Genomic DNA, 27,488 nt, shown 5'->3' on the forward strand with positions numbered 1-27,488 from the left:
GTACCCACATAGCCTCTGCTATTGCGAAAACCATCTTCTCATTGGCTGGAACCTGGGTACTGGTTGAACGACGGGGCCCCATCGTTGGTTGGGGGAGATAGCCTGTAAATGAGGGTGTGTACATGCGCCGAATAAAGGTTACATACTCTTTGCATGCCACACTAACATAGCATCAAGACAGTAGACAGTGTTGCTAACATAGTGTCAAGACAGTAGACAGTGTTGCTAACATAGCGTCAAGACAGTAGACAGTGTTGCTAACATAGCATCAAGACAGTCACGAGGGAGCATTCACTAAATTCAACTTCAATAACAATAACATAAAGTGGGACCAAGTAAATCAAGTCCTAAACGATATAAGCTAGGAAGATAGACTAAGCAACACAGATCCCAACTTATACCTAGAACAGATTAACTCTGTGGCACTCGATGTATGCTCAAGGCTTATTCATTTAAGAAAAAGGAGGAGTAGATGTAAAATAGAAAGAGACAGGCGCTCCCTTTACAGGGGACGGAAAAGAATAACAGAGCGGCTAAAAGAAGCCAATATATCTGAAATGCGTAGGGAGACACTGGTCAGAGAAATAGCAAACATCGAACTTAAGCTAAAGGAATCATATAGGAGTCAGGAATCGCCGGAAGAACTAGAAGCCATAAATGAAATCGAAAGAAACCCAAAGTATTTCTTCTCCTATGCCAAATCAAAGTCGAGAATAACGTCCAGTATTGGGCCCCTACTTAAACAAGATGGGTCCTACACAGATGACAGCAAGAAAATGAGTGAGCTACTCAAGTCCCAATATGATTCTGTTTTTATCAAGCCGCTAACCAGACTGAGAGTCGAAGATCAAAATGATTTTTTATGAGAGAGCCACAGAATTTGGTAAACACAAGCCTATCTGATGTTATCCTGATGCCAAATGACTTCGAACAGGCGATAAATGACATGCCCATGCACTTTGGCCCAGGGCCAGACTCATGGAACATCGTGTTCATCAAGAACTGCAAGAAGCCCCTATCACGAGCTTTTACCATCCAATGCAGAGAAAGCATGGACACGGGGGGTAATCCCACAGTTACTAAAAACAACAGACATAGCCCCACTCCACAAAGGGGGCAGTAAAGCAACAGCAAAGAACTGCAAGGCTCCAAGTGGACATCAACCAAATCTTTCAATGGGCTGCAGAAAACAATATGAAGTTCAACGATAAGAAATTTCAATTACTCCGATATGGTAAACATGAGGAAATTAAAATTTCATCAGAGTACAAAACAAATTCCTTCCACAAAATAGAGCGAAAAACCAACTTCAAAGACCTGGGAGTTATCATGTGGGAGGATCTCACCTCCAAGGACCATAACACTGTATCCATTGCATCTGCTAGAAAAATGACAGGATGGATAATGAGAACCTTCAAAACTTAGGGGTGCCAAGCCCATGATGACACTCTTCAGGTCACTTGTTCTATCTAGGCTGGAATATTGCTGCACACTAACAGCACCTTTCAAGGCAAGTGAAATTGCTGACCTAGAAAATGTACAGAGAACCTTCACGGCGTGCATAACGGAGATAAAACACCTCAATTACTGGGAGCGCTTGAAGTTCCTGAACCTGTACTCCCTGGAATGCAGGCGGGAGAGATACATGATTATATACACCTGGAAAATCCTAGAGGGACTAGTACCGAACTTGCACACGAAAAGCACTCACAACGAAAGCAAAAGACTCGGCAGACGATGCAACATCCCCCAATGAAATGCAGGGGTGTCACTAGCACGTTAAGAGACAATACAATAAGTGTCAGGGGCCCAAGACTATTCAACTGCCTCCCATCATACATAAGGGGGATTACCAATAGACCCCTGGCAGTCTTCAAGCTGGCACTAGACAAGCACCTAAAGTCGGTACCTGACCAGCCGGGCTGTGGCTCTTACGATGGATTGCGTGCAGCCAGCAGTAACAGCCTCGTTGATCAGGCTCTGATCCACCAGGAGGCCTGGTCACAGACCGGGCCGCGGGGGCGTTGACCCCCCAGAACTCTCTCCAGGTAAACTCCAGTGATGTGCATAATGGTGATATTGTATGGTTGTAGCTAGTGTTGTCCGTGATGGTGATATTGTATGGTTGTAGCCAGTGTTGTCCGTGATGGTGATATTGTATGGTTGTAGCTAGTGTTGTCCGTGATGGTGATATTGTATGGTTGTAGCCAGTGTTGTCCGTGATGGTGATATTGTATGGTTGTAGCCAGTGTTGTCCATGATGGTGATATTGTATGGTTGTAGCCAGTGTTGTCCGTGATGGTGATATGGTATGGTTGTAGCCAGTGTTGTCCGTGATGGTAATATTGTATGGTTGTAGCCAGTGTTGTCCGTGATGGTGATATTGTATGGTTGTAGCCAATGTCCGTGATGGTGATATTGTATGGTCGTAGCCAGTGTTGTCCGAGATGGTGATATTGTATGGTTGTAGCCAGTGTTGTCCATGATGGTAATATTGTATGATTGTAGCCAGTGTCGTCCGTGATGGTGATATTGTATGGTTGTGGCCAGTGTTGTCCGTGATGGTGATATTGTATGGTTGTAGCCAGTGTTGTACGAGATGGTGATATTGTATGGTTGTAGCCAGTGTTGTCCGTGATGGTGATATTGTATGGTTGTAGCCAGTGTTGTCCGTGATGGTGATATTGTATGGTTGTAGCCAGTGTTGTCCGTGATGGTGATATTGTATGGTTGTAGCCAGTGTTGTCCGTGATGGTGGTATTGTATGGTTGTAGCCAGTGTTGTCCGTGATGGTGATATTGTATGGTTGTAGCCAGTGTTGTCCGTGATGGTGATATTGTATGGTTTTAGCCAGTGTTGTCCGTGATGGTGATATTGTATGGTTGTAGCCAGTGTTGTCCGTGATGGTGGTATTGTATGGTTGTAGCCAGTGTTATCCGTGATGGTAATATTGTATGGTTGTAGCCAGTATTGTCCGTGATGGTGATATTGTATGGTTGTAGCCAGTGTTGTCCGTGATGGTAATATTGTATGGTTGTAGCCAGTGTTGTCCGTGATGGTGATATTGTATGGTTGTAGCCATTGTCCGTGATGGTGATATTGTATGGTTGTAGCCAGTGTTGTCCGTGATGGTGATATTGTATGGTTGTAACCAGTGTTGTCTGTGATGGTGATATTGTATGGTTGTAACCAGTGTTGTCCGTGATGGTAATATTGTATGGTTGTAGCCAGTGTTGTCCGTGATGGTGATATTGTATGGTTGTAACCAGTGTTGTCCGTGATGGTAATATTGTATGGTTGTAGCCAGTGTTGTACGTGATGGTAATATTGCATGGTTGTAGCCAGTGTTGTCCGTGATGGTGATATTGTATGGTTGTAGCCAGTGTTGTCCGTGGTGGTGATACTGTATGGTTGTAGCCAGTGTTGTCCGTGATTGTGATATTGTATGGTTGTAGCCAGTGTTGTCCGTGATGGTGATATTGTATGGTTGTAGCCAGTGTTGTCCGTGATGGTGATATTGTATGGTTGTAGCCAGTGTTGTCCGTGATGGTGATATTGTATGGTTGTAGCCAGTGTTGTCCGAGATGGTGATATTGTATGGTTGTAGCCAGTGTTGTCCGAGATGGTAATATTGTATGGTTGTAGCCAGTGTTGTCCGTGATGGTGATATTGTATGGTTGTAGCCAGTGTTGTCCGTGATGGTGATATTGTATGGTTGTAGCCAGTGTTGACCGTGATGGTGATATTGTATGGTTGTAGCCAGTGTTGTCCGTGATGGTGATATTGTATGGTTGTAGCCAGTGTTGTCCGTGATGGTGATATTGTATGGTTGTAACCAGTGTTGTCCGTGATGGTGGTATTGTATGGTTGTAGCCAGTGTTGTCCGTGATGGTGATATTGTATGGTTGTAGCCATTGTCCGTGATGGTGATATTGTATGGTTGTAGCCATTGTCCTTGATGGTGATATTGTATGGTTGTAGCCAGTGTTGTCCGTGATGGTGATATTGTATGGTTGTAACCAGTGTTGTCTGTGATGGTGATATTGTATGGTTGTAACCAGTGTTGTCCGTGATGGTAATATTGTATGGTTGTAGCCAGTGTTGTCCGTGATGGTGATATTGTATGGTTGTAACCAGTGTTGTCCGTGATGGTAATATTGTATGGTTGTAGCCAGTGTTGTCCGTGATGGTAATATTGTATGGTTGTAGCCAGTGTTGTCCGTGATTGTGATATTGTATGGTTCTAGCCAGTGTTGTCCGTGATGGTGATATTGTATGGTTGTAGCCAGTTCTGTCCGTGATGGTGATATTGTATGGTTGTAGCCAGTGTTGTCCGTGATGGTGATATTGTATGGTTGTGGCCAGTGTTGTCCGTGATGGTGATATTGTATGGTTGTAGCCAGTGTTGTACGAGATGGTGATATTGTATGGTTGTAACCAGTGTTGTCCGTGATGGTGATATTGTATGGTTGTAGCCAGTGTTGTCCGTGATGGTGGTATTGTATGGTTGTAGCCAGTGTTGTCCGTGATGGTGATATTGTATGGTTTTAGCCAGTGTTGTCCGTGATGGTGATATTGTATGGTTGTAGCCAGTGTTGTCCGTGATGGTGGTATTGTATGGTTGTAGCCAGTGTTATCCGTGATGGTAATATTGTATGGTTGTAGCCAGTATTGTCCGTGATGGTGATATTGTATGGTTGTATCCAGTGTTGTCCGTGATGGTAATATTGTATGGTTGTAGCCAGTGTTGTCCGTGATGGTGATATTGTATGGATGTAGCCAGTGTTGTCCGTGATGGTGATATTGTATGGTTGTAGCCAGTGTTGTCCGTGATGGTGATATTGTATGGTTGTAGCCAGTGTTGTCCGTGATGGTGATATTGTATGGTTGTAGCCAGTTTTGTCCGTGATGGTAATATTGTATGGTTGTAGCCAGTGTTGTCCGTGATGGTGATATTGTATGGTTGTAGCCAGTGTTGTCCGTGATGGTGATATTGTATGGTTGTAGCCAGTGTTGTCCGAGATGGTGATATTGTATAGTTGTAGCCAGTGTTGTCCGAGATGGTAATATTGTATGGTTGTAGCCAGTGTTGTCCGTGATGGTGATATTGTATGGTTGTAGCCAGTGTTGTCCGTGATGGTGATATTGTATGGTTGTAGCCAGTGTTGACCGTGATGGTGATATTGTATGGTTGTAGCCAGTGTTGTCCGTGATGGTGATATTGTATGGTTGTAGCCAGTGTTGTCCGTGATGGTGATATTGTATGGTTGTAGCCAGTGTTGTCCGTGATGGTGGTATTGTATGCTTGTAGCCAGTGTTGTCCGTGATGGTGTGTATGGTTGTAGCCAGTGTTGTGTATGATATTGTATGTAGCCAGTGTTGTCCGTGATGGTGATATTGTATGGTTGTAGCCAGTGTTGTCCGTGATATTGTATGGTTGTAGCCAGTGTTATCCGTGATGGTAATATTGTGTTGTAGCCCGTGATGGTGATATTGTATGGTTGTAGCCAGTGTTGTCCGTGATGGTGATATTGTATGGTTGTAGCCAGTGTTGTCCGTGATGGTGATATTGTATGGTTGTAGCCAGTGTTGTCCGTGATGGTGATATTGTATGGTTGTAACCAGTGTTGTCCGTGATGGTGATATTGTATGGTTGTAGCCAGTGTTGTCCGTGATGGTGATATTGTATGGTTGTAGCCAGTGTTGTCCGTGATGGTGATATTGTATGGTTGTAGCCAGTGTTGTCCGTGATGGTAATATTGTATGGTTGTAGCCAGTGTTGTCCGTGATGGTGATATTGTATGGTTGTAGCCAGTGTTGTCCGTGATGGTGATATTGTATGGTTGTAGCCAGTGTTGTCCGTGATGGTGATATTGTATGGTTGTAGCCAGTGTTGTCCGTGATGGTGATATTGTATGGTTGTAGCCAGTGTTGTCCGTGATGGTGATATTGTATGGTTGTAGCCAGTGTTGTCCGTGATGGTGATATTGTATGGTTGTAGCCAGTGTTGTCCGTGATGGTGATATTGTATGGTTGTAGCCAGTGTTGTCCATAATGGTGATATTGTATGGTTGTAACCAGTGTTGTCCGTGATGGTAATATTGTATGGTTGTAGCCAGTGTTGTCCGTGATGGTGATATTGTATGGATGTAGCCAGTGTTGTCCGTGATGGTAATATTGTATGGTTGTAGCCAGTGTTGTCCGTGATGGTGATATTGTATGGATGTAGCCAGTGTTGTCCGTGATGGTGATATTGTATGGTTGTAGCCAGTGTTGTCCGTGATGGTGATATTGTATGGTTGTAGCCAGTGTTGTCCGTGATGGTGATATTGTATGGTTGTAGCCAGTGTTGTCCGTGATGGTGATATTGTATGGTTGTAGCCAGTGTTGTCCGTGATGGTGATATTGTATGGTTGTAGCCAGTGTTGTCCGTGATGGTGATATTGTATGGTTGTAGCCAGTGTTGTCCGTGATGGTAATATTGTATGGTTGTAGCCAGTGTTGTCCGTGATGGTAGCCAGTGTTGTCCGTGATATTGTATGGTTGTAGCCAGTGTTGTCCGTGATGGTGATATTGTATGGTTGTAGTGTTGTCCAGTGTTGTCCGAGATGGTAATATTGTATGGTTGTAGCCAGTGTTGTCCGTGATGGTGATATTGTATGGTTGTAGCCAGTGTTGTCCGTGATGGTGATATTGTATGGTTGTATGGTTGCCAGTGTTGTCCGTGATGGTGATATTGTATGGTTGTAGCCAGTGTTGTCCGTGATGGTGATATTGTATGGTTGTAACCAGTGTTGTCCGTGATGGTGATATTGTATGGTTGTAGTGTTGTCCAGTGTTGTCCGTGATGGTGATATTGTATGGTTTGTAGTGTTGTCCAGTATGTTGTAGCCCGTGATGGTGATATTGTATGGTTGTAGCCAGTGTTGTCCGTGTTGGTGTTATTGTATGGTTGTTGCCTGTGTTGTCCGTGGTGGTGATATTGTATGGTTGTAGCCAGTGTTGTCCGTGATGGTGATATTGTATGGTTGTAGCCAGTGTTGTCCGTGATGGTATTGTATATTGTATTGTAGCCAGTGTTGTCCGTGATGGTGATATTGTATGGTTGTAGCCAGTGTTGTCCGTGATGGTGGTATTGTATGGTTGTAGCCAGTGTTGTCCGTGATGGTGATATTGTATGGTTGTAGCCAGTGTTGTCCGTGATGGTGATATTGTATGGTTGTAGCCAGTGTTGTCCGTGATGGTGATATTGTATGGTTGTAGCCAGTGTTGTCCGTGATGGTGATATTGTATGGTTGTAGTGTTGCCAGTGTAGCCAGTTGTCCGTGATGGTGTATATTGTATGGTTGTAGTGTTGCCAGTGTTGTCCGTGATGGTGATATTGTATGGTTGTAGCCAGTGTTGTCCGTGATGTTGATATTGTATGGTTGTAGCCAGTGTTGTCCGTGATGGTGATATTGTATATTCCGTGATGGTGATATTGTATGGTTGTAGCCAGTGTTGTCAGTGATGGTGATATTGTATTGTTGTATCCTGTGTTGTCCGTGATGGTGATATTGTATGGTTGTAGCCAGTGTTGTCCGTGATGGTGATATTGTATGGTTGTAGCCAGTGTTGTCCGTGATGGTGATATTGTATGGTTGTAGCCAGTGTTGTCCGTGATGGTGATATTGTATGGTTCTAGCGAGTGTTGTCCGTGATGGTGATAGTGTATGGTTGTAGCCAGTGTTGTCCGTGATGGTGATATTGTATGGTTGTAGCCAGTGTTGTCCGTGATGGATATTGATAGCCAGTGTTTGTATGGTTGTAGCCAGTGTTGTCCGTGATGGTGTATGTATGTTTGTAACCAGTGTTGTCCGTGATGGTGATATTGTATGGTTGTAGCCAGTGTTGTCCGAGATGGTGATATTGTATGGTTGTAGCCAGTGTTGTCCGTGATGGTGATATTGTATGGTTGTAGCCAGTGTTGTCCGAGATGGTGATATTGTATGGTTGTAGCCAGTGTTGTCCGTGATGGTGATATTGTATGGTTGTAGCCAGTGTTGTCCGTGATGGTGATATTGTATGGTTGTAGCCAGTGTTGTCCGTGATGGTGATATTGTATGGTTGTAGCCAGTGTTGTCCGTGATGGTGATATTGTATGGTTGTAGCCAGTGTTGTCCGTGATGGTGTTATTGTATGGTTGTAGCAGTGTTGTCCGTGATGGTGATATTGTATGGTTGTAGCCAGTGTTGTCCGTGATGGTGATATTGTATGGTTGTAGCCAGTGATGGTGATATTGTATGGTTGTAGCCAGTGTTGTCCGTGATGGTGATATTGTATGGTTGTAGCCAGTGTTGTCCGTGATGGTAATATTGTATGGTTGTAGCCAGTGTTGTCCGTGATGGTGATATTGTATGGTTGTAGCCAGTGTTGTCCGTGATGGTGATATTGTATGGTTGTAGCCAGTGTTGTCCGTGATGGTGATATTGTATGGTTGTAGCCAGTGTTGTCCGTGATGGTGATATTGTATGGTTGTAGCCAGTGTTGTCCGTGATGGTGATATTGTATGGTTGTAGCCAGTGTTGTCCGTGATGGTGATATTGTATGGTTGTAGCCAGTGTTGTCCGTGATGGTGATATTGTATGGTTGTAGCCAGTGTTGTCCGTGATGGTGATATTGTATGGTTGTAGCCAGTGTTGTCCGTGATGGTGATATTGTATGGTTGTAGCCAGTGTTGTCCGTGATGGTGATATTGTATGGTTGTAGCCAGTGTTGTCCGTGATGGTGATATTGTATGGTTGTAGCCAGTGTTGTCCGTGATGGTGATATTGTATCGTTGTAGTGTTGTCCAGTATGTTGTCCAGTGATCCGGATGGTGATATTGTATGGTTGTAGCCAGTGTTGTCCGTGATGGTGATATTGTATGGTTGTAGCCAGTGTTGTCCGTGATGGTGATATTGTATGGTTTTAGCCAGTGTTGTCCGTGATGGTGATATTGTATGGTTGTAGCCAGTGTTGTCCGTGATGGTGGTATTGTATGGTTGTAGCCAGTGTTATCCGTGATGGTAATATTGTATGGTTGTAGCCAGTGTTGTCCGTGATGGTGATATTGTATGGTTGTAGCCAGTGTTGTCCGTGATGGTAATATTGTATGGTTGTAGCCAGTGTTGTCCGTGATGGTGATATTGTATGGTTGTAGCCAGTGTTGTCCGTGATGGTGATATTGTATGGTTGTAGCTATTGTCAGTGATGGTGATATTGTATGGTTGTAGCCAGTGTTGTCCGTTATGGTGATATTGTATGGTTGTAACCAGTGTTGTCTGTGATGGTGATATTGTATGGTTGTAACCAGTGTTGTCCGTGATGGTAATATTGTATGGTTGTAGCCAGTGTTGTCCGTGATGGTGATATTGTATGGTTGTAACCAGTGTTGTCCGTGATGGTAATATTGTATGGTTGTAGCCAGTGTTGTCCGTGTATGGTTGTGCCATATGGTGATATGGTTGTAGCCAGTGTTGTCCGTGATGGTGATATTGTATGGTTGTAGCCAGTGTTGTCCGTGATGGTGATATTGTATGGTTGTAGCCAGTGTTGTCCGTGATGGTGATATTGTATGGTTGTAGCCAGTGTTGTCCGTGATGGTGATATTGTATGGTTGTAGCCAGTGTTGTCCGTGATGGTGATATTGTATGGTTGTAGCCAGTGTTGTCCGTGATGGTGATATTGTATGGTTGTAGCCAGTGTTGTCCGTGATGGTGATATTGTATGGTTGTAGCCAGTGTTGTCCGTGATGGTGATATTGTATGGTTGTAGCCAGTGTTGTCCGTGATGGTGATATTGTATGGTTGTAGCCAGTGTTGTCCGTGATGGTGATATTGTATGGTTGTAGCCAGTGTTGTCCGTGATGGTGGTATTGTATGGTTGTAGCCAGTGTTGTCCGTGATGGTGATATTGTATAGTTGTAGCCAGTGTTGTCCGTGATGGTGATATTGTATGGTTTTAGCCAGTGTTGTCCGTGATGGTGATATTGTATGGTTGTAGCCAGTGTTATCCGTGATGGTGGTATTGTATGGTTGTAGCCAGTGTTATCCGTGATGGTGATATTGTATGGTTGTAGCCAGTGTTGTCCGTGATGGTAATATTGTATGGTTGTAGCCAGTGTTGTCCGTGATGGTGATATTGTATGGTTGTAGCCAGTGTTGTTCGTGATGGTGATATTGTATGGTTGTAGCCAGTGTTGTCCGAGGTGGTGATATTGTATGGTTGTAGCCAGTGTTGTCCGTGATGGTAATATTGTATGGTTGTAGCCAGTGTTGTCCGTGATGGTGATATTGTATGGTTGTAGCCAGTGTTGTCCGTGATGGTGATATTGTATGGTTGTAGCCAGTGTTGTCCGTGATGGTGATATTGTATGGTTGTAGCCAGTGTTGTCCGTGATGGTGATATTGTATGGTTGTAGCCAGTGTTGTCCGTGATGGTGATATTGTATGGTTGTAGCCAGTGTTGTCTTTGATGGTGATGTTGTATGGTTGTGTCCCAGTGTTGTGATGGTGATATTGTATGGTTCTAGCCAGTGTTGTCCGTGATGGTGATATTGTATGGTTGTAGCCAGTGTTGTCCGTGATGGTGATATTGTATGGTTGTAGCCAGTGTTGTCCGTGATGGTGATATTGTATGGTTGTAGCCAGTGTTGTCCGTGATGGTGATATTGTATGGTTGTAGCTAGTGTTGTCCGTGATGGTGATATTGTATGGTTGCAGCCAGTGTTCTCCGTGATGGTGATATTGTATGGTTGTAGCTAGTGTTGTCCATGATGGTGATATTGTATGGTTGTAGCCAGTGTTGTCCGTGATGGTGATATTGTATGGTTGTAGCCAGTGTTGTCCGTGATGGTGATATTGTATGGTTGTAGCCAGTGTTGCCCGTGATGGTGATATTGTATGGTTGTAGCCATGATGGTGATATTGTATGGTTGTAGCCAGTGTTGTCCGTGATGGTGATATTGTATGGTTGTAGCCAGTGTTGTCCGTGATGGTGATATTGTATGGTTGTAGCCAGTGTTGTCCGTGATGGTGATATTGTATGGTTGTAGCCAGTGTTGTCCGTGATGGTGATATTGTATGGTTGTAGCCAGTGTTGTCCGTGATGGTGATATTGTATGGTTGTAGCCAGTGTTGTCCGTGATGGTGATATTGTATGGTTGTAGCCAGTGTTGTCCGTGATGGTAATATTGTATGGTTGTAGCCAGTGTTGTCCGTGATGGTGAGATTGTATGGTTGTAGTGTTGTCCGTGATGGTGATATTGTAGTGTTGTCCGTGATGGTGATATTGTATGGTTGTAGCCAGTGTTGTCCGTGATGGTGATATTGTATGGTTGTGGCCAGTGTTGTCCGTGATGGTGATATTGTATGGTTGTAGCCAGTGTTGTACGAGATGGTGATATTGTATGGTTGTAGCCAGTGTTGTCCGTGATGGTAATATTGTATGGTTGTAGCCAGTGTTATCCGTGGTGATATTGTATGGTTGTAGCCAGTGTTGTCCGTGATGGTGATATTGTATTGTTGTAGCCAGTGTTGTCCGTGATGGTGGTATTGTATGGCTGTAGCCAGTGTTGTCCGTGATGGTGATATTGTATAGTTTTAGCCAGTGTTGTCCGTGATGGTGATATTGTATGGTTTTAGCCAGTGTTGTCCGTGATGGTGATATTGTATGGTTGTAGCCAGTGTTGTCCGTGATGGTGATATTGTATGGTTGTAGCCAGTGTTGTCCGTGATGGTGATATTGTATGGTTGTAGCCAGTGTTGTCCGTGATGGTGATATTGTATGGTTGTAGCCAGTGTTGTCCGTGATGGTGATATTGTATGGTTGTAGCCAGTGTTGTCCGTGATGGTGATATTGTATGGTTGTAGCCAGTGTTGTCCGTGATGGTGATATTGTATGGTTGTAGCCAGTGTTGTCCGTGATGGTGATATTGTATGGTTGTAGCCAGTGTTGTCCTTGATGGTGATATTGTATGGTTGTAGCCAGTGTTGTCCGTGATGGTGATATTGTATGGTTGTAGCCAGTGTTGTCCGTGATGGTGATATTGTATGGTTGTAGCCAGTGTTGTCCGTGATGGTGATATTGTATGGTTGTAGCCAGTGTTGTCCGTGATGGTAATATTGTATGGTTGTAGCCAGTGTTGTCCGTGATGGTGATATTGTATGGTTGTAGCCAGTGTTGTCCGTGATGGTGCCATATTGTATGGTTGTAGCCAGTGTTGTCCGTTATGGTGATATTGTATGGTTGTAGCCAGTGTTGTCCGTGATGGTGATATTGTATGGTTGTAGCCAGTGTTGTCCGTGATGGTGATATTGTATGGTTGTAGCCAGTGTTGTCCGTGATGGTGATATTGTATGGTTGTAGCCAGTGTTGTCCGTGATGGTGATATTGTATGGTTGTAGCCAGTGTTGTCCGTGATGGTGATATTGTATGGTTGTAGCTAGTGTTGTGGTGTCCGTGATGGTGATATTGTATGGTTGTAGCCCGTGATGGTGATATTGTATGGTGTAGCCAGTGTTGTCCGTGATGGTGATATTGTATGGTTGTAGCCAGTGTTGTCCGTGATGGTGATATTGTATGGTTGTAGCCAGTGTTGTCCGTGATGGTGATATTGTATGGTTGTAGCCAGTGTTGTCCGTGATGGTGATATTGTATGGTTGTAGCCAGTGTTGTCCGTGATGGTGATATTGTATGGTTGTAGCCAGTGTTGTCCGTGATGGTGGTATTGTATGGTTGTAGCCAGTGTTGTCCGTGATGGTGATATTGTATGGTTGTAGCCAGTGTTGTCCGTGATGTTGATATTGTATGGTTGTATGTCCGTGATGGTGATATTGTATGGTTGTAGCCAGTGTTGTCCGTGATGGTGATATTGTATGGTTGTAGCCAGTGTTGTCCGTGATGGTGATATTGTATGGTTGTAGCCAGTGTTGTCCGTGATGGTGATATTGTATGGTTGTAGCCAGTGTTGTCCGTGATGGTGATATTGTATGGTTGTAGCCAGTGTTGTCCGTGATGGTGATATTGTATGGTTGTAGCCAGTGTTGTCCATGATGGTGATATTGGATGGTTGTAACCAGTGTTTCCGTATGGTAATATTGCCAGTGTTGTCCGTGATGGTGATATTGTATGGTTGTAGCCAGTGTTGTCCGTGATGATATTGTATGGTTGTAGCCAGTGTTGTCCGTGATGGTGATATTGTATGGTTGTAGCCAGTGTTGTCCGTGATGGTAATATTGTATGGTTGTAGCCAGTGTTGTCCGTGATGGTGATATTGTATGGTTGTAGCCAGTGTTGTCCGTGATGGTGATATTGTATGGTTGTAGCCATTGTCCGTGATGGTGATATTGTATGGTTGTAGCCAGTGTTGTCCGTGATGGTGATATTGTATGGTTGTAGCCAGTGTTGTCCGTGATGGTGATATTGTATGGTTGTAGCCAGTGTTGTCCGTGATGGTAATATTGTATGGTTGTAGCCAGTGTTGTCCGTGATGGTGATATTGTATGGTTGTAGCCAGTGTTGTCCGTGATGGTGATATTGTATGGTTGTAGCCAGTGTTGTCCGTGATGGTGATATTGTATGGTTGTAGCCAGTGTTGTCCGTGATGGTGATATTGTATGGTTGTAGCCAGTGTTGTCCGTGATGGTGATATTGTATGGTTGTAGCCAGTGTTGTCCGTGATGGTGATATTGTATGGTTGTAGCCAGTGTTGTCCGTGATGGTGATATTGTATGGTTGTAGCCAGTGTTGTCCGTGATGGTGATATTGTATGGTTGTGGCCAGTGTTGTCCGTGATGGTAGCCAGTGTTGATATTGTATGGTTGTAGCCAGTGTTGTCCGTGATGGTGATATTGTATGGTTGTAGCCAGTGTTGTCCGTGATGGTGATATTGTATGGTTGTAGCCAGTGTTGTCCGTGATGGTGATATTGTATGGTTGTAGCCAGTGTTGTCCGTGATGGTGTAGCCAGTGTTGTCCGTATTGTATGGTTGTAGCCAGTGTTGTCCGTGATGGTGATATTGTATGGTTGTAGCCAGTGTTGTCCGTGATGGTGATATTGTATGGATATTGTATGGTTGTAGCCAGTGTTGTCCGTGATGGTGATATTGTATGGTTGTAGCCAGTGTTGTCCGTGATGGTGTATGGTTGTATTGTATGGTTGTAGCCAGTGTTGTCCGTGATGGTGATATTGTATGGTTGTAGCCAGTGTTGTCCGTGATGGTGATATTGTATGGTTGTAGCCAGTGTTGTCCGTGATGGTGATATTGTATGGTTGTAGCCAGTGTTGTCCGTGATGGTGATATTGTATGGTTGTAGCCAGTGTTGTCCGTGATGGTGATATTGTATGGTTGTAGCCAGTGTTGTCCGTGATGGTGATATTGTATGGTTGTAGCCAGTGTTGTCCGTGATGGTGATATTGTATGGTTGTAGCCAGTGTTGTCCGTGATGGTGATATTGTATGGTTGTAACCAGTGTTGTCCGTGATGGTAATATTGTATGGTTGTAGCCAGTGTTGTCCGTGATGGTGATATTGTATGGTTGTAGCCAGTGTTGTCCGTGATGGTGATATTGTATGGTTGTAGCCAGGGTTGTCCGTGATGGTGATATTGTATGGTTGTAGCCAGTGTTGTCCGTGATGGTTATATTGTATGGTTGTAGCCAGTGTTGTCCGTGATGGTGATATTGTATGGTTGTAGCCAGGGTTGTCCGTGATGGTGATATTGTATGGTTGTAGCCAGTGTTGTCCGTGATGGTGATATTGTATGGTTGTAGCCAGTGTTGTCCGTGATGGTGATATTGTATGGTTGTAGCCAGTTTTGTCCGTGATGGTGATATTGTATGGTTGTAGCCAGTGTTGTCCGTGATGGTGGATATTGTATGGTTGTAGCCAGTGTTGTCCGTGATGGTGATATTGTATGGTTGTAGCCAGTGTTGTCCGTGATGGTGATATTGTATGGTTGTAGCCAGTGTTGTCCGTGATGGTGATATTGTATGGTTGTAGCCAGTGTTGTCCGTGATGGTGATATTGTATGGTTGTATCCAGTGTTGTCCGTGATGGTGATATTGTATGGTTGTAGCCAGTGTTGTCCGTGATGGTGATATTGTATGGTTGTAACCAGTGTTGTCCGTGATGGTAATATTGTATGGTTGTAACCAGTGTTTTCTGTGATGGTGATATTGTATGGTTGTAGTCCGTGATGGTAATATTGTATGGTTGTAGCCAGTGTTGTCCGTGATGGTGATAATGTATGGTTGTAGCCAGTGTTGTCATTGATGGTGATATTGTATGGTTGTGTTGTCCGTGATGGTGATATTTTATGGTTGTAGCCAGTATTGTCCGTGATGGTTATATTGTATGGTTGTAGCCAGTGTTGTCCGTGATGGTGATATTGTATGGTTGTAGCCAGTGTTGTCCGTGATGGTGATATTGTATGGTTGTAGCCAGTGTTGTCCGTGATGGTGATATTGTATGGTTGTAGCCAGTGTTGTCCGTGATGGTGATATTGTATGGTTGTAGCCAGTGTTGTCCGTGATGGTGATATTGTATGGTTGTAGCCAGTGTTGTCCGTGATGGTGATATTGTATGGTTGTAGCCAGTGTTGTCCGTGATGGTGAATATTGTATGGTTGTAGCCAGTGTTGTCCGTGATGGTGATATTGTATGGATGTAGCCAGTGTTGTCCGTGATGGTGATATTGTATGGTTGTAGCCAGTGTTGTCCGTGATGGTGATATTGTATGGTTGTAGCCAGTGGTGTCTGTGATTGTGATATTGTATGGTTGTAGCCAGTGTTGTCCGTAATGGTAATATTGTATGGTTGTAGCCAGTGTTGTCCGTGATGGTGATATTGTATGGTTGTAGCCAGTGATGGTGATATTGTATGGTTGTAGCCAGGGTTGTCCGTGATGGTGATATTGTATGGTTGTAGCCAGTGTTGTCCGTGATGGTTATATTGTATGGTTGTAGCCAGTGTTGTCCGTGATGGTGATATTGTATGGTTGTAGCCAGTGTTGTCCGTGATGGTGATATTGTATGGTTGTAGCCAGTGTTGTCCGTGATGGTGATATTGTATGGTTGTAGCCAGTGTTGTCCGTGATGGTGATATTGTATGGTTGTAGCCAGTGTTGTCCGTGATGGTGATATTGTATGGTTGTAGCCAGTGTTGTCCGTGATGGTGATATTGTATGGTTGTAGCCAGTGTTGTCCGTGATGGTGATATTGTATGGTTGTAGCCAGTGTTGTCCGTGATGGTGATATTGTATGGTTGTAGCCAGTGTTGTCCGTGATGGTGATATTGTATGGTTGTGGCCAGTGTTGTCCGTGATGGTGATATTGTAATGTTGTAGCCAGTGTTGTCCGTGATTGTGATATTCTATGGTTCTAGCCAGTGTTGTCAGTGATGGTGATATTGTATGGTTGTTGTAGATAGTGTTGTCCGTGATGGTGATATTGTATGGTTGTAGCCAGTGTTGTCCGTGATGGTGATATTGTATGGTTGTAGCCAGTGTAGTCCGTGATGGTGATATTGTATGGTTGTGGCCAGTGTTGTCCGTGATGGTGATGTTGTATGGTTGTAGCCAGTGTTGTACGAGGTGGTGATATTGTATGGTTGTAGCCATGTGATGGATATTGTATGGTTGTAGCCAGTGTTGTCCGTGATGGTGATATTGTATGGTTGTAGCCAGTGTAGTCCGTGATGGTGATATTGTATGGTTGTAGCCAGTGTTGACCGTGATGGTAATATTGTATGGTTGTAGCCAGTGTTGTCCGTGATGTGATATTGTATAGTGTTGTCCGTGATGGGATATTATAGCCAGTGTTTTCCGTGATGGTAATATTGTATGGTTGTAGCCAGTGTTGTCCGTGATGGTGATATTGTATGGTTGTAGCCAGTGTTGTCCGTGATGGTGATATTGTATGGTTGTAGCCAGTGTTGTCCGTGATGGTGGTATTGTATGGTTGTAGCCAGTGTTGTCCGTGATGGTATTGTATGGTTGTAGCCAGTGTTGTCCGTGATGGTGATATTGTATGGTTGTAGCCAGTGTTGTCCGTGATGGTGATATTGTATGGTTGTAGCCAGTGTTGTCCGTGATGGTGATATTGTATGGTTGTAGCCAGTGTTGTCCGTGATGGTGATATTGTATGGTTGTACCAGTGTTGTCCGTGATGGTGATATTGTATGGTTGTAGCCAGTGTTGTCCGATATTGATGGTGATATTGTATGGTTGTAGCCAGTGTTGTCCGTGATGGTAATATTGTATGGTTGTAGCCAGTGTTGTCCGTGATGGTGATATTGTATGGTTGTAGCCAGTGTTGTCCGTGATGGTGATATTGTATGGTTGTAGCCAGTGTTGTCCGTGATGGTGATATTGTATGGTTGTAGCCAGTGTTGTCCGTGATGGTAATATTGTATGGTAGCCAGTGTTGTCCGTGATGGTGATATTGTATGGTTGTAGCCAGTGTTGTCCGTGATGGTGATATTGTATGGTTGTAGCCAGTGTTGTCCGTGATGGTGATATTGTATGGTTGTAGCCAGTGTTGTCCGTGATGGTGATATTGTATGGTTGTAGCCAGTGTTGTCCGTGATGGTGATATTGTATGGTTGTAGCCAGTGTTGTCCTTGATGGTGATGTATGGTTGTAGCCAGTGTTGTCCGTGATGGTGATATTGTATGGTTGTAGCCAGTGATGGTAATATTTGTAGCCAGTGTTGTCCGTGATGGTGATATTGTATTGTTGTAGCCAGTGTTGTCCGTGATGGTGATATTGTATGGTTGTAGCCAGTGTTGTCCGTGATGGTGATATTGTATGGTTGTAGCCAGTGTTGTCCGTGATGGTGATATTGTATGCCAGTGTTGTCCGTGATGGTGATATTGTATGGTTGTAGCCAGTGTTGTCCGTGATGGTGATATTGTATGGTTGTAGCCAGTGTTGTCCGTGATGGTGATATTGTATTGTTGTAGCCAGTGTTGTCCGTGATGGTGATATTGTATGGTTGTGGCCAGTGTTGTCCGTGATGTTGATATTGTATGGTTGTGGCCAGTGTTGTCCGTGATGGTATTATTGTATGGTTGTTGCCAGTGTTGTCCGTGATGTTGATATTGTATGGTTGTGGCCAGTGTTGTCCGTGATGGTAATATTGTATGGTTGTAGCCAGTGTTGTCCGATATTGTATGTTGTAGCCAGTGTTGTCCGTGATGGTGTTGTATTGTATGGTTGTAGCCAGTGTTGTCCGTGATGGTAATATTGTATGGTTGTAGCCAGTGTTGTCCGTGATGGTGATATTGTATGGTTGTAGCCAGTGTTGTCCGTGATGGTGATATTGTATGGTTGTAGCCAGTGTTGTCCGTGATGGTGATGTATGGTTGTAGCCAGTGTTGTCCGTGATGGTAATATTGTAGCCAGTGTTGTCCTTGATGGTGATGTATGGTTGTAGCCAGTGTTGTCCGTGATGGTGGTATTGTATGGTTGTAGCCAGTGTTGTCCGTGATGGTGATATTGTATGGTTGTAGCCAGTGTTGTCCGTGATGGTGGTATTGTATGGTTGTAGCCAGTGTTGTCCGTGATGGTGATATTGTATGGTTGTAGCCAGTGTTGTCCGTGATGGTGTATATTGTATGATTGTAACCAGTGTTGCCCGTGATGGTGATATTGTATGGTTGTAACCAGTGTTGTCCGTGATGGTGATATTGTATGGTTGTAACCAGTGGTGTCCGTGATGGTGATATTGTATGGTTGTAACCAGTGTTGTCCAGTGTTGTGATGGTGATATTGTATGGTTGTAACCAGTGTTGTCCGTGATGGTGATATTGTATGGTTGTAGCCAGTGTTGTCCGTGATGGTGATATTGTATGGTTGTAGCCAGTGTTGTCCGTGATGGTGATATTGTATGGTTGTAGCCAGTGTTGTCCGTGATGGTGATATTGTATGGTTGTAGCCAGTGTTGACCGTGATGGTGATATTGTATGGTTGTAGCCAGTGTTGTCCGTGATGGATATTGTATGGTTGTAACCAGTGTTGTCCGTGATGGTGATATTGTATGGTTGTAGCCAGTGTTGTCCGTGATGGTGATATTGTATGGTTGTAACCAGTGTTGTCCGTGATGGTGATATTGTATGGTTGTAGCCAGTGTTGTCCGTGATGGTGATATTGTATGGTTGTAGCCAGTGTTGTCCGTGATGGTGATATTGTATGGTTGTAGCCAGTGTTGTCCGTGATGGTGATATTGTATGGTTGTAGCCAGTGTTGTCCGTGATGGTGATATTGTATGGTTGTAGCCAGTGTTGTCCGTGATGGTGATATTGTATGGTTGTAGCCAGTGTTGTCCGTGATGGTGATATTGTATGGTTGTAGCCAGTGTTGTCCGTGATGGTGATATTGTATGGTTGTAGCCAGTGTTGTCCGTGATGGTGATATTGTATGGTTGTAGCCAGTGTTGTCCGTGATGGTGATATTGTATGGTTGTAGCCAGTGTTGTCCGTGATGGTGATATTGTATGGTTGTAGCCAGTGTTGTCCGTGATGGTGATATTGTATGGTTGTAGCCAGTGTTGTCCGTGATGGTGATATTGTATGGTTGTAACCAGTGTTGTCCGTGATGGTGATATTGTATGATTGTAACCAGTGTTGTCCGTGATGGTGATATTGTATGGTTGTAACCAGTGTTGTCCGTGATGGTGATATTGTATGGTTGTATGCTCAAAAGTCAGCACATAACACCAGTGTTGTTGTCCTGGAGCTGAGGAAGGTGGGTGAGTTATACTCACTAAGATCTGTTCCATGTCTTGTGACGACGACACAATTATATCATAATGTTCCAGAACATGGACCAGCGTCAGTTTTTAATATGGTAGAGTAATAAGCCCCAGGATGAATGCGTCCGTCACCAGATGGTAGTAGTAACACTGTACAAACTCCAGCATCACACCATCAACCTGTAACATAAATAATGTGGAGATAACAATATGGGAACAACATATAACTGACGGTTTATCTTAACAAAGTTGTCTTGACAGCATGACAGTCATATTGACCTTTTTTACTACTAACAGAGGTTACAGAGTTTCTTGTACCACTTTGTATCTTAGGCAACGGGATAATTGGGAATGGCCATAATTTTAGCGCTGTTAGATGCTGGTTTCCACTGACTACTTCATGGCCCAGGAAACTTCTGGCCTACTGGCCAAAAGATGACTTACCAAGATTGACAGTTTTATGTCCTGAACCTCTCTAAGAGATCTTTGAGAAGAGAGACATGTTGATCCCGCGTAACAGAAACGACAAGTATATCGTCCAGGTAGGCCGCCGCGTCTTCAAGTACTTTAATAGCGTGATGGATCAGCTTTTGGAACCAGGCGGGAGAGTTCCTCATTCCACAGCGGGTCAGAGTGTATTGATAGTGACCATGAACTACGAAGGCAGAAATCTCCTTCGTTTTATACGTTAAACTCACTTGGTAGTATTCTTTAAGGTGATCTAACTTAGAAACAAACTTAACCTTAACCACGAAGTCCACTATGTCGTCCCTACGAGGGAGAAGATCAGCATCTGGTACTGTGACTTCATTCACCTTGCGATAATCTGTAAGCATCCGTACTGCACATCAGGTTTTTTAACAAGGATGCCCGGCGAGATCCAGGGGCTGCAAGACTCTTCCACTAATGCATGTTCTTGCAGAAATGCTACTTTGTTGCAGTAGTGTCTGTTTTTCAGGATTAGCTCTGTAAGGAGAGTTTAAGAGGCACGCAAGTTCCCCCCCGTCTTCTAATAACATGTTCATTTTTTCACTATAATCTACCTTGTCCATAATTACTATCGCACTTATTTTGTCTGTTTCGTAAGGTGAAGTCCAGGATCTTCTTTCCTTAATTCTTTGCGGACACTTGTGTTGGAGAGGTCTGAGCACAGCTCAGTTCATACATCAACATCACGTTTCACATTTCCGTAACGTCTGAAAATATGTCGTGATTGGTTTTCAGTAGAGTAGTGAGTGTTACCACTTGTTACTACTTGGTCTTCAGCGAGGACCCTGGAGGATGGCTGAGGTACGAAGCCTCAGCCTCTGGAACTGTATACAGGAAATCAGGGTTGTCAGCAAGGTAAGGTACAGAAGACAAAGTCATTATAGGGAACTGAGGTGCTTAGAGAAATTTTTAATTTGGTTGATGTGGTAGACCTTACTTTCGTTGGGTTTACCCAGAGTTGTCATCACATTGCTTAGGTCAGAATTCTTGTTTACCACCTTCACAGGATCGTAAATCTACTTTTAAGGCGTGACCAGGCACAGGTTCCTGGACCAACACGTTGTTTCCTGGGTTAAAGGAGCGAAATTTAGATGTTATATACTACCTGCTTCACGTTGTCCTGAGCTGTTCTCATATTGGCCTTGACCAGTTGTCTTGCAACACACAATCTTGATTTAGGACTGTAAGACATCTTGCAGGTGTTTTCTCCCAACCATCCTTCCTTGAACACGTGTAATGGACCTCTCACATTATGTCTGAAAATTAGCTCAGAAAGACTGTGCCCTGTTGATTCTTGCAGAGTTTCTCGCACCACAAACAGCAACAGAGGAAATGATTCATAACTGTCTGTAGGAAAATGCGTAGCAATACGTACGCATCCTAGTTTTTGAGGCCTGGTGAAACCTATCCAAGACACCTTGGTACTGAGGATGATAGACTGTGGACAGTTTTTGTTAAATTCATAGCTGGATTTTAAAGCCTCCGAATGCTTTTGCAGTAAAGTTAGTGTCCTGGTCACTTTGAATGGATTTTGCAGTGCCATCGTGAGATTTGAACCTAACGAGTTCCTAAAGATAGCTTTAATATTAATATTACACATAGGTATAGCGTCAGGATATTTAGTAGGTTTGTTTATAATTTTGAACAGATATTGGTTACCTGACTTGGCCTTAGGTAAGGGTCCCACACAGTCGATGAATAGGTCCGCAAATGTTTCTCCATCAGCAGGTATGAGACAAAGTGGTGTGCTGGTGTGATGTAGTGTCCGAGTTGACCCACTTGCTGACACGATCACATGTAATTCTGCACCTCTTATCTCATACCTGGCCAATCAAAGTGTTGTGATATACAGTGTTTTAGTGACCCCCAAGTGTCCTCCTAAGGACGAATTGTGCGAGACCTTAAGTACCCGAGATCTGAGTTTCTTTGGTACTATAAAACTACAGGAGGGCCCCGCTTTACGGCGTTCCGCTTTACGGCGTTCCGCTAATACGGACATTTCAAATTATGACCAAAACTCACTATACGGCTCCCCCCACCTGACTTTCTAATACGGTCACCGTGCCCCACCCTGTTTGTTTACATTCTCCATGAGCTCAGTAAGCACTAAGTCTCTCCATTTTGTCTGGAAACTCCAAAATTTCAAATGTTTTTAAAAGTTATTTCATATTTTATATATACTCTGATAATTATACTTATGTATACCTGTACCTAAATAAACTTACATACATCAAGTCATTTAAATGTCGTATATTACGTTAATATACACATTTTCATTAATCCATCCATGATATTTTTTTCAAAATTATATAATAAACACGATGCATAACATATAAATAAGATAAATACACCCCACAGTAGAATAAATAAACATAAATGTGAGCTGTGTAGCAGACGACTTCCACAAGTGGTGATAATAACAATACTGAGTCTCATTAAATGTCGTATATTACGGTAATATACACATTTTCATTAATCCATCCATGATATTTTTTTCAAAATTATATAATAAACACGATGCATAACATATAAATAAGATAAATACACCCCACAGTAGAATAAATAAACATAAATGTGAGCTGTGTAGCAGACGAGTTCCACAAGTGGTGATAATAACAATACTGAGTCTCATTAAATGTCGTATATTACGTTAATATACACATTTTCATTAATCCATCCATGATATTTTTTTCAAAATTATATAATAAACACGATGCATAACATATAAATAAGATAAATACACCCCACAGTAGAATAAATAAACATAAATGTGAGCTGTGTAGCAGACGACTTCCACAAGTGGTGATAATAACAATACTGAGTCTCATTAAATGTCGTATATTACGTTAATATACACATTTTCATTAATCCATCCATGATATTTTTTTCAAAATTATATAATAAACACGATGCATAACATATAAATAAGATAAATACACCCCACAGTAGAATAAATAAACATAAATGTGAGCTGTGTAGCAGACGACTTCCACAAGTGGTGATAATAACAATACTGAGTCTCATTAAATGTCGTATATTACGGTAATATACACATTTTCATTAATCCAGCCATGATATTTTTTTCAAAATTATATAATAAACACTATACATAACATATAAATAAGATAAATACACCCCACAGTAGAATAAATAAACATAAATGTGATCTCTGGTAGCAGACGACTTCCACAAGTGACGCCATAATAACAATAGTCACGGAGTCTCATTAAATGTCGTATATTTCGGTAATATACACATTTTCATTAATCCAGCCATGATATTTTTTTCAAAATTATATAATAAACACGATACATAACATAAAAAGATGATAAATACACCCCACAATAGAATAAATAAACATAAATATAAGATGTGGGAGCCTGGTTTGTTTACTCTGTGCCTGGCCTGTCACCTCTCATGTATTCATTCTTTCTCTCTCTCATTTATTCGTTTTATCTCATTTACTTACTCCTGACCCTACATTAAGACTACAAATATTTTAAGGTAAGTAATGAGTGAACTGTATATACATTTTATCGCTCTGGGATGCTTAAATATCATAGAATAGTATGTGTGGGTGGGGTGGCCTGGTGAAATAGCCTGCCTATTACAATACATACCACACTTGATTTCTTACAATAAATACTACTTGTCTCACCCTAGATTAAGACTATAAATATTTTAAGGTAAGTAATGAGTGCACTATGTGTGTATTGTACCTTTTTATTGTTTTTTGATGCCTGGTTCTATTGCTAACTTAATATATGTTAGTGTAAACTTGTTATCTAGTGTTTGTATGCATTTATAAGTGGAAAAAAAGGGTGTTCCACTTTACGGCGATTTCCGCTTTACGGCGCTAGCCTGGAACCTAACCCGCCGTATAAGTGGGGCCTTCCTGTATCTTATTTTGATACTCCCTTACCTTCTTACCAGTAGCCAGACTCAATAATAGGTGATATTTAGCCAGGTGTGTTGAGTTGAACCCAAAGATTGGTCTCTTTGTCACTCTTCTCGGAAGGTCAGTCCCTCGGGCATGCAAATAGGAGTGTCTGGTAATCCTACTACCCCGGAGTAGGAAGGCTTGATTAAAGACATTTCACAAGATTTATGAGGTCCTGGCCAGTTTTCCATGTAAAATTGTCTAGCCTGAGATTGGAGTCCTGCAAGATAAGCTCAGCATTCTCTTCAGACTTTCCCTTGGACATTACCCAATTATGGCCAAGACTGGAAAAGAGTCTTCTAAGACAACCCGTACATTTGGTCTAACTGACTCAAGGAGTTTATCAACCATAATCATCTGAACCAGATCACTCAAGTTGGAGACACCAGCGGCTTCATACCACCTGAAGGCTTGAGATAGTGTTCGAACAAAGTCAACATGGGACTGACCTGACTGACCTGACTGACTGACTGACTGACTGACTGACTGACTGACTGACTGACTGACTGACTGACTGACTGACTGACTGACACTTAAACTCTCGCCTGTATTTGGCAGAAATACACTAATATACACCAAGCACAGCTGCTCTCACAACACTGTCATCAGAGAAATCTTCACTCAAACCAGCTGTGATTCCTGCACTTTACCATATAATGCTGTATGAACCAGTGCTCGACTGTATTGCAAAGCTCGAACCTGAGTCTCCAGACTCGGATAACTGCTCAGGCTCAAAATTAAAAAAAACTGAAGTAGCAGCACAGATTTCTGGACACTGAAACTATCTTCCATAGTACGCCGCCGAAATAGTCTCCTCTTCTATCAAATTCTTCCTTAGCAAAGGCACGTTAGTCCCTGATGTGCTGAAGAGTGAGTCTAGTTAACTCAAGCACTAGCGAAGCTGTCATCCTCCCCTGAGACAACCCTGATTCACCACCTGTTTCCACAGGTGGAAAGTGTTCCTGTGTGTGTGTTCGGGAGTAACAAATCGAAGCAGGGATCAGCGATTAATAATTCCCATAGCAGTAGAATTATTTTGGAACACCATATTGTACGAGCCAGTATATCTGTAATTCAGATATACTGGCCCCTTGCAGCAGCTCTCTGATTCTTCACCTTCGCCTGTATAGGGAGCATCTCTCTCTTTCTAGTTTACATCTCTTCTTTTTTTTAAAGAATGTGCCATGAACATACCTCAAACTCCACAGAGTTAATTCTTTCTGTCTGTACTTCTGTTATGATCTGAATTACTTTTTATATTGTTATAGACTGTGATACTGTGTTATAGGCTGTGTGATACTATGTTGTAGGCTGTATAACACTGTTAAAGGCTGTGTAACACTGTTATAGGCTGTGCAATACTGTTATAGGCTGTATATCACTGTTATAGGCTGTGTAACACAATTTTTAATGAAAATAGTTTTCAGTTGTTGTTGTTGTTGTTTCAGAGAGATGATGAGTGAAGGCGGAGGATTGTTTGAGTGCCACAAACAGTGCCAGAGTGACACTGGCGGCAGTGCCAGGACCATCACTCGCCGGGTGTGCCTGCCACCACGTGAGGATGATGGTGGTGACGATGATGATGATGATGATGATGATGACAATGATGAGAGCTTCTCAACAACAGGCCTACAAGCTTTGGAGACAAGCAATGATGAATCAGGAGGCCTAGAGGCCTTGGAGGGAAACAAGGAAGTGTCAGAAGCAAGTACTGACGCTATCAAAGATACCACAGTAGTGTCAGAAGCAAGTACTGGCGCTATCAAAGAGTGCAGTGCCACTGAGGTGAGTGAGGGTAGTGGAGGGGAAGTAGTTGTGGTAGGGGGTAGTGGTGCTACTACCCTCTATAGTCGTGAAGACGGATCCACGGTGTTGGAGTCAGCTGATGGTACTACCACTGTCCTGCGGCCTCAGGGCAGTGCCACTACCCACAGACTGACAGTGACAGTAGAAGGTGGCACTGCCAGCATGACGGCCATCGTAGACGGACAAACAGGAAGAGGCACTGTCGTGAAGGGTGCCGAGGTAGTACACACACAGGCAGTATCCTATGCCACTCCTATACTTCACCACGTCCTGCTACAGCCTACTGCCACTGGTAGGCCTCAGGCCTATACAGGACATTCTGTACGTCTACACTCAGGCAGTGACTTACTGTCTCCAGTGAGCAACACTACTGCGACCAGGACTGTTGTGTTGCCTGGCACTAGAAGTATTTGTAAGGTGAGTGTTGTATTCTGTGCTAAGTTGCTACAGTCAACAACACTACTGCCACCAGGACAGTTGTGTTGCCTGGCACTAGAAGTATCTGTAAGGTGAGTGTTGTGTTGTGTGTTAGGTTACTACAGTCAGCAACACTACTGCTAGAGGACTTGTATTGCCTGGCATTAGATCTGTAAGATCAGTGTTGCTTGTGTTGTGTGTATTGTATACCTTGTGTTGTATGCATTGTATTGGGCTGTGTGTGTTGCGTTTGTTTTGTGTGCGTTATGTGCGTGTTGTGTGCATTTTGTTGTGTACATTGTACTCACCTAATTGTGGTTGCAGGGGTCGAGACTCAGCGCCTGGCCCCGCCTCTTCACTGATCGCTACTAAGTCCTCTCTCTCTCTCTCTCTCTCTCTCTCTCTCTCTCTCTCTCTCTCTCTCTCTCTCTCTCTCTCTCTCTCTCTCTCTCTCTCTCTCTCTCTCTCTCTCTCTTAACCTTGCCATACCTCGTCTTAAAACTATGTATGGTTCCTGCCTCCACTACATCACTTGCTAGGCTATTCCACTTCCTGACGACTCTGTGACTGAAGAAGTACTCCCTAACATCCCTGTGACTTGTCTGAGTCTTCAGCTTCCAATTGTAACCCCTTGTTTCTGTGTCCCCTCTCGGGAACATCCTGTCTCTGTCCACTTTGTCTATTCCACGCATTATTTTGTATGTTGTTATCATGTCTCCCCTGACCCTCCTGTCCTCCAGTGTCATCAGTCCGATTTCCCTCAACCTTTCTTCGTAGGACATTCCCCTGAGCTCCGGAACTAGCCTTGTTGCAAACCTTTGTACTTTCTCTAATTTCTTGACGTGCTTGACCAGGTGTGGGTTCCAAACTGGTGCTGCATACTCCAGTATGGGCCTGACGTACACAGTGTACAGTGTCTTGAACAATTCCTTACTATGGTATCGGAACGCTATTCTCAGGTTTGCCAGATGCCCATATGCTGCAGCAGTTATCTGGTTGATGTGTGCCTCCGGAGATGTGCTCGGTGTTATGGTCACTTGAGTGAGCTTTGCAGCCTTTGTCCAC

The 27,488-nt window shown here is 43.3% G+C and overlaps 1 protein-coding gene across 7 annotated transcripts in view; it reads left to right on the top strand.

Moving 5' to 3' along the window:
- Nucleotides 1-27,488, top strand: part of LOC128699684 (forkhead box protein N2) — a 369,048-nt gene that overhangs the window by 189,223 nt on the left and 152,337 nt on the right. For 6 of the 7 annotated variants that reach the window (XM_070099452.1, XM_070099455.1, XM_070099453.1 and 3 more), the window contains one exon: nucleotides 25,649-26,423. In XM_070099452.1, coding sequence (XP_069955553.1) covers nucleotides 25,653-26,423 — 771 coding nt within the window. In that variant the 5' untranslated portion in view covers nucleotides 25,649-25,652. The remainder of the gene's footprint in view (nucleotides 1-25,648; nucleotides 26,424-27,488) is intronic. The other variant, XM_070099454.1, reaches the window with a different exon arrangement.

This window comes from Cherax quadricarinatus, chromosome 67 (assembly GCF_038502225.1).
Source record: "Cherax quadricarinatus isolate ZL_2023a chromosome 67, ASM3850222v1, whole genome shotgun sequence".
NCBI lineage: Eukaryota > Metazoa > Arthropoda > Malacostraca > Decapoda > Parastacidae > Cherax > Cherax quadricarinatus.